The sequence below is a fragment of the Lobosporangium transversale genome (assembly GCF_002105155.1).
Source record: "Lobosporangium transversale strain NRRL 3116 chromosome Unknown BCR41scaffold_12, whole genome shotgun sequence".
Lineage (NCBI taxonomy): Eukaryota > Fungi > Mortierellomycota > Mortierellomycetes > Mortierellales > Mortierellaceae > Lobosporangium > Lobosporangium transversale.
Genome location: NW_019028990.1, coordinates 251,495 through 264,022, shown reverse-complemented (window position 1 = coordinate 264,022; position 12,528 = coordinate 251,495). Strand labels below are relative to the sequence as shown.

Below are 12,528 nucleotides of genomic sequence, written 5' to 3'. Positions count from 1 at the left end.
GAAAGTGTGAGAAGAAGAGAAAAAAAAAAAAGAAAAGAAAAAGGGGGGGAGAGGAAAAGAGGAAAAGAGGAAAAGAGGAAAAAGAAGGGAAATAAAGGAGTAAAAAGTCGTACGTAAAAAATAAAAAAATTAAAAAAATATTAAATGGGCTGTCTATTTATCTGATTTTTTACTGCCATTAAATTCAGGACAAAAAAAATATTGGATCTGATAACAAAAACCCACGTTCAAAGTGGCTTGTTCTCTCATAGAAACAAAAGAAAAAACCTTGTGCCACCACTCATCCATGCCGCTTTTTTTTTTTTTTTTTTTTTTTTTTTATTTCCTTTCTTCTAAACACACACTACTGCACACACACTACACGTACACTAGTGTGGATTTATAAAACCATTCAATTTCAATCGATTAGACCAACTCTTTGCTTTGTCATGTGGACCGTGTGGAGTTTGAATAACAATAGAAAAAACTCTGTCGATCCTTGAACACAAAGCAAAAAAGGAGATTGATCAAGGACATTTATGGTCATCATACGACTCGCCTTTGTCTCTCGCATAGCTACAGTCTCTTTTATTCCCACAATACATGTAATGCATATATATATATACTCTATACAATAACATATATATATATATATATATATATACACAAATATATCTCCCCCCATTTGTTCTCTGCTTCTTACCCGATATCCTTTCTTTTTTAGCTTATCTGATGGCAATCCAAATTTGTAAATATCCCAAAACTTTTTTTTAACGCCAGATGCTAAGCTCGACCCCAGCCTAACCAGATCCCACTAAAAATCAATTGCCAAAATTGATTATTCTTTTATTCAAATCTGTAAATGTATGCAAATGCGTATTTGTATATATGTGTGTGTAAAGTTGTTTAGTCACCATTGCTCCTATGCCTTTCTTTTTTTCCTTATTCTATATTCGAAGAAAGAAAAAAAAAAATTCAAAAAAAAAAAAAAAGCTGAATCCGCGTTGTCTTTACTTCTTGTTGCCACGCTTTGTAGCGTTGGCCTTGCCACCCTTCTTGCCCTTGCTACCTGCAGACGATCCTTGCGGCTGATTATTGATATAATCCAACAACTCATTCAATGACAAATGACCTCTCGATCCAATCTTTGCATCTGCATTCGCTGCTCGGATTGCTGCTTCTGCCAGCGCCGCCTTACTAGCTGCTGCTTGTGCTGTCGCTGACAGAGACGTCACCCTGTGAAGAGCTTGTTGTGCTTGTTGCTGTTGTTGTTCCAATGCTGCCTTCTCGTACTTTGCCTGGTTCGCTGTGAACTCTGCAGTGTTCTTTAATTCTTGCAACCACAACTCGGCTTCTTTTGTCCTCACATCCTCAGCGCCAGCCTATTAATTATAATAAAATTTTTTTTTTTTACAATAGTTAAAAATTGTACGCCACATCTTTCTTTTTTTTTTTTTTTTTTTTTTTTTACAGCATGGATCCTGTTCCAATTGATTTTTTTTTTTTTTTTTTTTTTTTTTTCCTCCTTACCAACTTGAGGAACATATCATATGCAGTCTTCTCAACCTTGACTGCCGTCTCAAAATCTCCCTTGAAAGCATGGGCCTTCGCCAAGACATGATGACAGTTTGCAATAATCAAATGCTCTTTACCATGCGCCAACTCCTGTGTCTCCTTCGCACGCTCAAAGAACGCACATGACTTTTCAAAATCCTTTAACGATTGCAACATCACTGCAATGTTATTGTCCGCTGTCGACGAATCTGGATGGTTCTTGCCATAGATCAAGTCCCAGTAATGAATAGCATGTTTCAAATACTTTAGGGCCGTCAATGTGCGCCCAGATGCGTGCTCAAACAGTCCTAGGTTCAAGTAGTTGTGCAGAGCCTCAGGTGAATCAACCCCAAGTGTCCTCTCCGACACAATCACTGCCTTGCGTTGGAAATCAAGCGCAACCTCTCTGTCATCAGAGTGGTAGTAGATCATCGCCAGGGCCTGGTAGCATCGTGCTGTCTCTGGATGCAAGAAACCATACGTCTGCTCGTGCAGCGCCAACGACTCCAACAGCAGCTCCAACCCCAACTGACGCTGACCCTGCGCCAAACTGGTCTTGCCTGCCTCAAATGCCTCATCTGCGTAACTAGAGCGGGTCGCCGCTTGCTTAACAAGAGGTAAAATCGTCAAAATATCATTAGCCTCAAAAGTAGTAGCCCGCTTCTTAGACTTTGCAATCGTGCGAGTTTGCTTGTCCTGGTGGCTCTTTTCCGACTTGTTCTGTTTGCCCTTCTTGCCACTAGGTGCTGCTGCTGCCACTCGATCAGCGCTAGCAGAAGTAGCCTCAGGCTCAGAAGTAGGGGAAAAGATATAGTCGCGTGCCTCAATCTGGATACCAGCACGCAAGCAGACATCTCTCAACAATGGGACCTTCTTCTCTTTAGCAATATTCTTTACAAAGTTTTCAGGCAGATTGAAACGGTAACGCAGCTGGACCTCTGTTTGAATGTCCTCGCGCAAGCTCTCAGGAGTAAATTTGGCATAGGAGTAGTCATCTTGAGCCAAGCCAGCAACAGGATTAGCATTAAGCTCATGTCCCAATAAACAATTGAGAATATGAGAGATGCAGTCTGGGATATGGGTAGTAGGCAATCCACGAAGAGCCTTGCGGATGATACGCTTAACTGAGCGGACAACCATCTCCTGCATGGCCAAATAGTTGATATGAACCAGGGCCGGTTCATTGCTCTCCTTCGCCAATGTAGCAATGCGACCTAGATACCTCATGTTAATTCCACGACGATGCATTGCCTTCGTCAACGAACCACCATCAATAGGTGAAACAATATAGGCTGTGAAATCTTGAAGCTATTAAAATATATATAATAAAATAACCGTTCATGTGGTCAGCAGCTGTCAACAGGAAATTAGGCCTGTATCCTAAGATGTAAAAAAAAAAAAAAAAAAAAAAAAAAAAAAAAAAACCCCCAGTTACATACCAAAACACCGATGACATTCTCACGCAAGAACTTGGAGGCCTCGCGGATAACGCTCTCTTGTGCCGCCTTAGTTTTACCACTTTCAGGAGGGGTCTTGACAGAGGTGAATGCGTCAACATTGAACGTAAGATCAAAGTCAAGGATGTTAATGTCCTCCTCAGGACTGCTTTCAGCGGCAGGAGTAGCAACCTCTCCTTTAGCATCCTCTTCATTCTCTTCCTTCTCTGCCTTCTCCTCCTTCTTTTGGTCCGAAGGTGCTTCGTCTCCCTTCTTATCCTCAGTAGTTTTCTTCTCTTCTTCCTTGGCTTCCTTCTCGCCAGCAAGAGCCTTCTTCTCCTCTGCACGCTTCTGGATCTCCTTGGCACGCTCCTGCATCCAGGCACGGAGCTTGTGCTCCCAGAAAAGTAGCATAAGCTCAGGTCTCATCAACGTCAATTTGTGAGGGTATTCGGGAACTCCATCCTTGGCGGGGAAATCGTTCTCAAGGAACTCAATATCAACAGGATTGAGACGATACAGGTCCAAGAGGTAACGACGACCGTCAGCACCCATAAGACCCTTAGTGTCGAATGAGGTCCAAAGCTTTGTGGAGTCACCCTCGCCATTATCGACAGCATGCTCAGCCAAGTGCAGAGCCTTTGCGGCCTGGCCCAAGATTTCATGGAACTTTTCATCTGACTTGACCAAGGGGCCATTGTCGACAGAGCCATAAACAATCGAGGACTCCTCCTGTTGTCTGAAAATACCAGGGACAATTGATTGAGCCACAACACGGACGCCCTTGTAGTCAACAACAATTGTGCCCAGCGTGTACAAACCTTCAACATCGACGCCGTTCAAGGTGCGGACACCCTCCAAGTCCTTACCGGTAGCAACATGAGCAGCATCATCTCCACCAAGCTTTTCAAAAGTGTTGCGTCCATCAAAGCCCTTGCTAAAGAAAATATTGTTGTAAACGTACATATGTGAATCCTCAGCCTCCAGAGGGTTCAACGGCACAACATTGCCGTTAACGACATCCATAGCACCACGAACAGCAGCATCAGCGAAATCAGCGTGAATCTTGTTAAGGAAACGATCACGCATTACACGCTCCTGCAAGTTTGAGCGAGGAAGCTCACGATGTGATTGAAGCTCATCGTTCCAGTCACGTAGGCTATCAACAGAATCGGTTCCGTAGTTGAGGTACGCCTCTGAGGGGCGCGTAGGATCGTAAGTGTGAGGTGAAGGCTGAATAGCCCAGGGGTAAGCAGGCTGGGCAGTTGTGACAGGAAGTACCTCAAGCATATGGTGGCGGGTGATGAACTCCTGAAGCTTCTTGAAGTTGGTCGCAAACAAGGGCGAGACCTTCTCCAAAAGAACGATCAAAGAGTGGTCACTAGCAGCTTTGGCATCCTGGCGAGGAGTAGGATCAAAGTGGTTGGACGTTGATTTGTTGACGTGGAATCCGGTAGCGGTGGAGGTGATCTGAACAGTCTCACCCTCCAGGGTGGTGACAATCAAGTACATAAGATCGCCACGAAGTCGAAGGTGGTGAGGAGGAGGGTTCCATCCAGACAAGGCAATGCTTTTGACACACTGAACAGGTGTTCTTTCAAGTCCCTTGGGCACAAAGTCGGAGAGAGCTGCAGAAGCCTTGAGATCAAATTTAGAGAAGACAGTCGTAGGTGCAGTTTCATAGGTCGAGTTGTCTACTGGAGGTTCCTCTATATTTCCGGTAATAAATATTTTATAACTTCAGTAAGCAACCAAATCCCAATAACGATAATACATATACAATAACAAAAACAAAAACTGGCTCTCTCTCTGTATCTTAAAGCTTCTTACCAACATGGCCGGACACGGTTGATAAAAAGGACAAGCCAGGATCGATTCCAACAGCATTGACGTTTAATTTGGCGGGTCCTGCAAGCAAGTCACGAAGACGGTTGACATGGATCCTAGCCTCCCGCTCAGTGTAATTGTCTATGTTTGATCGAATGAACTTTGTTAAATTTCGTTCGCTTCTTGCTAAGCAACATTTCGATATCATTTCATTAAAACTTTTTAAACTTACTCAAGACCAAATCAAGCTCACTATCGGGTGTGATGCCTTCTACATCACCCAATTCCATAAAATCATTCAGCTTGACACCATTGAAGGCAAGCGAGAAACAAGAGTGAATACACGTCTCTGTTGATTCAACAATAGATTGTCGAACATCCTGAATTGCCTCACGAGGGCTAGCCTTTAATATTCAAGAAGCACAAATAAATGGATTAAATGAAATAGTGAAGAAAAGAATTAGCCAAATAGTCATAAAGTCTACAACTGTCATTCCAAACATGAATTAGACTTGGTGGTGATATATCCAGTTGTGCAATTTTAACGGCACTTACAATGACCTGGACTTTACCACCCTTGTTAGGAAGGTTGATGGTGATCTGGTAAAACTCCTCAGCACCGGCCTCTTCGATCTCTATAACCATTTTTATTCATTTATTTATTTATTATTATGATTTACAGATATAAGGATCGGAGCGGATCAAACAATAGCATTGTCCAATGGACCATGTTCACATCATAACGGAATGATTTATCTTTTTTTTTTTTTTTTTTTCTACCTTGAGTCTCCTGCTCAGTTGCAACAGCTGTCTCAGGGAGAGTTTGTTCGGGTGTTTTGTCTGCCATGACTAAAATAAATATATTATAGTGGATCCAGTTTTTAAAAAAAGGAAAGAAACACAAAAATATGATCAGGAAGCTAGAAAATTGACTGTACTTTTTTATCAACTACCCTCGCTACCCCTTTTTTTTATTTCCTTTCCCTCAAGTTAGGATTGACTAGTTGGCGATCTGTACCTGCGTGTATTATAAATGTGGGGTAGAAAATGAGTTTGTTTCTGAATCACAATTGTCCCTTTCTTAGTTCCAAAAAAAAAAAAAAAAAAAATGCTTTGGCGTGGCAAAATGCAAACGTTGTACAACGAATGAACTTCCAAAAAGGCTGATCTGACTTGGACTGACACAACAAAAAAAAAAAAAAAAAAAAAGAAGGTCGGAAATGAAAAGGAGAGGTGGGAAAGGAATGTGTGGAGAGTGGAAAGAGAAATGAGACAAGCTTAAAAAAAATAAAAAAAAGGGCCGATCGGAAGTGTCTCCGTTCCTCGGTTCTGTTGTCAAAGTACAGTACAGTGCCTTGCTCTATACATGTAGTCCTTTTTCCCCTTTTTGTCGCTGTGCAGGTTCCTCATCACATGACACTGAAAGTTGGAAAGCAGAAAGCCACACTCATAAACATCCATCCGCCTGTGTGCTTTGTGTGGGAAGGAGTCAAACTTGTTTTCTTTTTTCTTTTTTTGTGTTAGTCGCGTGGTTTTGGGTTTTGGCAAAAAAAAAAAAAAAAAAAAAAAAAAAAAAACCAATGCGTTATTATACTCCACAAATCCTCCTTTCACTTTTTCATTTAATAAAATAGTTTATTTACAAGTCATGCGAGATGACCTTTGTTTTCTCTGCTAAAATGGGTATCAAAACGAGAAGCAATGACTGAAATCTCTGTCGCTTGAGGTCGCTTCTCGAAAGTGGGTTGCATCATGTATTGAACAAGGCTTAATAGTTCCACTGAAAACCGTTCATATCTACTGCTGATCGTCGATAATTCAGGTCTTGAGCTTGTGCCAGAGCCTGAGCTTGTGCCAGAGCCTGAGCTTGAGCCTGAGCTTGATTCCGAGCCAATCCCTGCGACAACACTACGAGATTCACAGAAAATGGGTTCTCCGCTGCGCAAGTAATGCCATTCAGAGCCATATCCTGGAAGTTCATCACATCGATTGCTGATCATCTCATAGATTATCATTCCGAGGCTAAAGATGTCTGAAAACACACCGCAATGACCGTCAAGGAGCTCTCTGGCCATATAACAATGATCGCCTTCCAGTCCATCACTTTCATTCTCTTGGAGGGGCAGCGCGACAGAGTGACCGAAATCGCCAATCCTGAGAGTCTTGTCTGAGCCGATAAATATATTTTCTGGCTTCAAATCAAGGTGAATAATATTGCATTGATGAATGGCATGCAAGCCCTGTGTGTCAAAAAAAAAAAAAAAAAAATTAGTCAGGTTAGCAGGCTTAATACATTCATATCTCTGAACATCATAGACTCGTAATAATGAAGAGCTTTCTGCAGGTGCATAAATGCATAATTTTTTATTTTTTTAAAAACATACCAAAGAAAGTTCCTTCAGATATCGCCATATCCGCCCTTCGTCAAAACCACTCTTTTCCTTTAGCGTCATCATTGTGAATTTAAGGCTGGATGAAAAAAAAAAAAAAAAAAAAAAAAAAAAAAAAGCGATGCAATATTTAGGCCATATTAGAACGCACATATTTCAGATAATTCATTAAAGAGAGAGGGGGAATCTGCAGCAAGGGGGTTGTCGTATGCCATTAATCCGGTTTACCTTCCACATCCATAGAGATCTAATAGCAAATGTATTCGTGCGTTCTGTATCCAAACGCTGTGTAAATCTACTACATGCCGAGACCGACTCTGACCAACTTTCCACATATTCCTGACTTCTTTCAAAAGGTTTTCCCTAGACAGAACAAACATTGAAATGCACCAAGGTGTATAATTAGTCTAAAGAAGAGGGAAAAAGAATAAAGAAAAAAAAAATCCTTTATCTAATTGAGTCCCTAAAAGCAGGTGCTTGACGATGCAACAAACCTCCTTATGCTACCCTTTCCACGTTCGTTCAGGATCTTTACAGCATAGAATATCTTTGTGGTACGGTCTTGAACCTTGTACACGCGCGAAAATTTACCAGAACCAAGAGGAACTTCGTCAACGGTATATGTTTCATTCAAGTAGTTCAGATGTTCATCTCGTACGAATAAGGACTTTGCTGTGATTATAATAACAATAATAATAATAATAATAATAATAATAATAATAATAATAATAATAATAAATCATGAGAGAGGAGTTCAGAATTGCCGAACCTTTCGTAAAATTTCAAACTGATGCAATAAGTTCGTGATTGCAAAAAAAAAAAAAATTACAATAATGACCTTTCCCCTCAAAAAATGAAATGAAATAACAAAAAAGGTCCCTTTACCTTCGATATTGGCAAAGCCCTGGTCATCAATATTACGCCCCTGAGGGTCACCATTGATCTTCTTAGCGGCATCATCCTTATTCTTATAAGAAAGAGCAGGTACAAAAAACGGATTGTGAGCCTCGTCAACCCTCCAAGAAAGCTGCCGACTTGTTGTTGTTGGTGATCTTGTTGTTGTTGTTGTTCCTCTTGTTATTGTTGTTGCTTTACTGGTTCCATTCATCATGTCAATATGGGAGCACAATCTAACACTCTTGTAGCGAGGAATCTGAGATATTGATGGACAAACATAGGGGTCGTCCTCGTTTTCTGTGGTGGTTGCATTGAAGTCTGGTGATTTGGGTGGTTTAATGTAAGCTAGAGAGTGATAACAATCATGGTATATAAATATATACTTCGCTAGAGTACAATGCCTCTCTTCTATTCGCTGGCTATATCACACTTCGCTGATATATTAAAAACTAAGAAATGAATGACATGGTGATGCTACTCACGGTAATCAATAAAGATATCCCTTGTCTTGCAGCGATTGAGTGACGTGACCGACGCTGCATCTTTGAATGTACAAAAGGGAAGAAAAGGATCGTCGATGTTTTTATGCCTATTATTACTGTTGTTGGGTATAGGGGCAGGAGATCTTGGAGGGGCCATGTTTGTTTGTATGAGACCGATGAAGCTTGATGTCATCTTCGACTGGAATGGCAGTGGCAATAGAGGCGATGATGGCAGTGACCCCTTAGATCGTGCATATGGCGACGTAATGGAGGCCCTTCTAGCCTTTCTGGATGAGAAAGTATCTGATGTTTTTGGAGTAGCTACTCTTCTTGTCGGCGTTACTGCTGTTAGCGTTGCCGCTGTTATTGCTGCTGTTGTTGTTGTTGCTGCTGATGGCGATGATGACGGTGACGGCGATGAGAACAATGTAGACCTTAGCCCTGAAGAGAGTGCACGACGGCATCTTAATTTGGAAGGCGTGCGAAAATTTCTCCGCGGGCCATATGAGGAATGAAGAGACATGGTCAATGTATTCCGTGTAGCGTGAATATTTGGTATGTCTGCATTAAAATTAAGGAAAACGATAGTGGCAAAGTGTCTGTTTGGATTGAATTGGATAGATCAAAGCTTTGTATGTGTTGTAGAAGAAGAAAAAATAAAAAATAAAAAGAAAAAAGGGGAAGGTTCAGGTTTTAAAGGATTGTGAAATTGTCATTCGCCCCTTTGTATTTTCTTTTTTTTTTGTGATCAGGATTTAAGTTGGTGGCGTCAGTGTTCAAACGCTAGTTGTAGCACAGAATGGTATGTAAGAAGGCTCGTGCCCAATGCTTGGTTGTTCATGCGACTTTATTTGCTTATTGTTTGTGCCAATGCTTTGATACTTTTACTATTTGCATTGAAGCATACAAGGTTTTGTCTATTTTTTATGCTTCTACTCCTGTGCTGCATACAGCAGCGAAATGTTATTGAAGCTGTGGTTTCTTTTCAGGGATCGTTTGCTCTTTGCCACCATATTGCCAAAGCCTGCTTATGGACTGCATTCAGCATTTGTATCGCAAACCACATTGACTTGCTCATTCTTATTCTAATTGCTGAACATAGTCCTTTTGCCAAAACAAAATAAAATAAAATAAAATAAAATAAAATAAAATAAAATAAAATAAAATAAAATAAAATAAAATAAAATAAAATAATAAATTTGTCAATTCATATTGCAGTGGTATTGAGAGAGAGTAGATCATACATGGGTTCACAAAAGTGGGTATAGAAACAAAAAGGCAGAATAGTAAAGGCAGAAAGGCAGACGCGTAGTTAAAGGAAGTCCAATAAAAGAACAAAGGGAGAAACATCGGGATTAGAAAGTACTGTAATGGGCTGTCTTACTCACCTAACCCGAAGCCGTTTTGTTAATATTCAGCACTTGCATAATCCAAGCTGGTTGTCATCATTTTTTTTACTATTTTTTTTGATGTGTATCCAATAAGGATCACTACGGCTCCAGGGTGTCTCTCTTTCTCCGTCCTCTTCCTGTTAAAATACATGACACGGACGGACCTTACATGAAAAATTATGTCATCTATTTTGACGGCACCCATTGATCCAATGCTAGAGTATATACTGTGACTATAAACCTTTTTGTTCCATTTTAAAGATCCAGAGCATATTGTTTTTATAGTTTCATAATCCAAAGATGAAAGAAAGAAAGAAAATGAAAAAATGATGCTTGGTATATAAACTATTTGTCTATTTTATAAATTTAAGAACAAACTTTTGCCCGTGCAAGGAATGTGTGAATGCGTTTGAGACAAAGTGTCAAATTAGTCGTAACGACCCTTAATTCTGAGTCAAGTTTGTCAATCATAGGCTAGTAGACAACAGTCACCGCTGATAAAGCACGCGCATCAAATCTGATTGGCCATGATTTTTACTTGATGCTTGTTTGTACGCTAATCTCTCCATCTCGGACAAAAAAAACCAGAAACCTTAACAATTATATTTTGGTGTTCCTTCCCCCCAAGACCGCAAGGCGGCTATTGTCAATTGTCCAATGTTATATTTAAACTAATGGTGCTCCTCTCTTTTCCTTTTCTTTTCTTTTTTTTTTTTTTTTCCTTCTTGTTCTTCACTCTTCTTCGTAATTGCCAATTGCACACGAACATTGGGATCTTCCATTCCATTCTCATATCCTTTGTCCTTGATCTGTACTCCCCACTCACCTTAGTCTGCTTTATTCTTTTATTGTTGATCCACGTCATATCAACTACTATTTCTTCAAAACTGCCTCTCTTTTTTCACTACTCACTTCTCTTTAGCATCTCATTCAGCATCTCATTCAGCATCTCATTCTAATCTGACGAAAGCATTTCATTTATAATTTTTATATTTTAATACACACTTGTTACATATAAAGAAAAACGCACTCATGATGCAACAACAACAACAACAGACTTCTTATCCTTATACTCAAGCTGCTAAAACAGCAGTAGTAGTAGCACAACAACATGCACACTCAGCCCCCGTAGTAAGAACACCTGCATACACACAGATACAGAAGTTTAAGAGTAAGTGAAAGCCAACATTCCACGGATCGTCAAGCAAAAAAAGACAAAAAGAAAAAAAAAAAGGCGTTGAGATCTCATCTCCTTATTTTTATTAATTTGTTCCCCTTTTTTCCATTTTTCATATGACAGATCACTTCCAATCAGGGGCTGTATCACTCTCACTCTCATATGCAGTAATGCACCCACTCGATACCCTCAAAACTAGAATGCAAGTCCCTGGTGGATCAGGTATCGCATGGTCTGCCATCTTTACTCGTGAAACCGCTCGAATGCTGGGAAAGGGTTTTCTCGTCAGCTCCATTGGTGCGGGTCTCCAGGTAAAAAAAAAAAAAAAAAAAAAAGAAAGCCATGACCAATAAGGGAAGCGGTAAAGATAAAAAAGTATACTAATTATATTTTTCATCTCCCGTCTTTTTTTTCTGTTGCTGTGTTGTTCCCCCATTCATAGGGAGGTGCTCGGTTTTCATTCTACGAGCTCACGAAATCATATCTCTTGCCACCAACATCTCGTTTTCAGACTGGACACAATCCCCCTCATCATCCTTGGTGGCTTCCAACACTTTCACCTATTCCCGCTACAGCCATCTCAGCCATCATTGGAGACCTTGCATCCTCTGTGATCAAAGTACCTCGTGAAGTCATCACATCCAGGCTGCAAACAGGATACTATAACCACCACACTCATATGGGACAACAATCCCAGAGCAACATCAATGCAGGATATGTCTTCAGAGCAGTGCTGAGGGATGAAGGCGTCCGAGGCTTGTTCCGAGGATTCTGGAGCACCACTGCACGCGACTGTCCATTCATGGTCATCCTTTTCACCACCTATGAGAACTTTAAGGCTTATCACACCCGTGTTCTCACTACTCAGATCACTTCAGATCCCAATTACATTGCATCCTCACCTGTCGAAGTCAAGATTCCCCCTATGACCTCGACCTTGTTTGGTGGCATTTCTGGATTCTTGGCTGGATATTTCACTACTCCCATGGATGTCATCCGTACCAGGATTATGACCTTCAAGAAAGGCACTGCTGCCGTAGGTCCATCCACAACCATCGTACCAACTACCCCTCAGGCCATCACAATGACAAACATTAGTCGTGAGATGTACCGCCAGGCAACAATGCAGGCTCTCAAGGCTAGCGCTCATTCCAATGCTCTTATCAGATCCATGCGTGTTGGTCAAAGTGTTTACAGCACCTTCTTCGTCGGTGCTATCCCACGTAGTCTCTGGTGGTTCTGCGTATGCTCCATCTTCTTTTCTACATATGAAGTAATGAAGCAGAAGTTGATGCCTTTGGACTATGAGCCTACCACATCTTCATCTGTAGTATCAGCAGTACGCAAGTGAATGACAGTAGAGTAAAATAAAATAAACGTGTATAATATATATTT

At 40.8% G+C, this 12,528-nt stretch overlaps 3 protein-coding genes across 3 annotated transcripts; 1 reads left to right on the top strand and 2 right to left on the bottom strand.

Annotated features, from left to right (window-relative positions):
* Positions 1 to 942: 942 nt before the first annotated feature.
* On the bottom strand, positions 943 to 5,892 carry BCR41DRAFT_320768 (clustered mitochondria-domain-containing protein). Its single transcript, XM_022021409.1, has 8 exons — positions 5,815 to 5,892; positions 5,577 to 5,645; positions 5,352 to 5,431; positions 5,029 to 5,200; positions 4,800 to 4,937; positions 2,973 to 4,678; positions 1,510 to 2,841; positions 943 to 1,361 (listed from the first exon to the last, which is right to left on the bottom strand). Exons 2-8 carry the CDS (start codon positions 5,641 to 5,643, stop codon positions 990 to 992), a joined length of 3,867 nt encoding a protein of 1,288 aa, XP_021882788.1. The 5' UTR covers positions 5,644 to 5,645; positions 5,815 to 5,892; the 3' UTR covers positions 943 to 989.
* A 519-nt stretch (positions 5,893 to 6,411) lies between these two features.
* On the bottom strand, positions 6,412 to 6,960 carry BCR41DRAFT_27262 (hypothetical protein). The gene has a single exon (XM_022020192.1). The coding sequence runs from the start codon at positions 6,869 to 6,871 to the stop codon at positions 6,443 to 6,445; it is 429 nt and encodes a 142-aa protein (XP_021882787.1). The 5' UTR covers positions 6,872 to 6,960; the 3' UTR covers positions 6,412 to 6,442.
* A 4,027-nt stretch (positions 6,961 to 10,987) lies between these two features.
* Positions 10,988 to 12,484, top strand: BCR41DRAFT_334695 (mitochondrial carrier domain-containing protein; the record flags this gene model as incomplete). Its single annotated transcript, XM_022021947.1, has 3 exons — positions 10,988 to 11,127; positions 11,257 to 11,444; positions 11,576 to 12,484. Coding segments are annotated over 3 exons (1,237 nt in total), but the record flags the coding sequence as incomplete, so codon positions are not given.
* Between the last annotated feature and the right edge of the window lie 44 nt (positions 12,485 to 12,528).

Excerpts from the sequence above, each read along its gene's own strand:
- BCR41DRAFT_320768 (XM_022021409.1), bottom strand. The coding sequence starts at position 5,643 with ATGGCAGACAAAACACCCGAACAAACTCTCCCTGAGACAGCTGTTGCA. Across the intron at positions 5,432-5,576 it reads AACTGAGCAGGAGACTCAAG|AGATCGAAGAGGCCGGTGCT; the intron begins GTAGAAAAAAAA and ends AAATGGTTATAG. Across the intron at positions 1,362-1,509 it reads ATGATATGTTCCTCAAGTTG|GCTGGCGCTGAGGATGTGAG; the intron begins GTAAGGAGGAAA and ends TATAATTAATAG.
- BCR41DRAFT_27262 (XM_022020192.1), bottom strand. The coding sequence starts at position 6,871 with ATGGCCAGAGAGCTCCTTGACGGTCATTGCGGTGTGTTTTCAGACATC.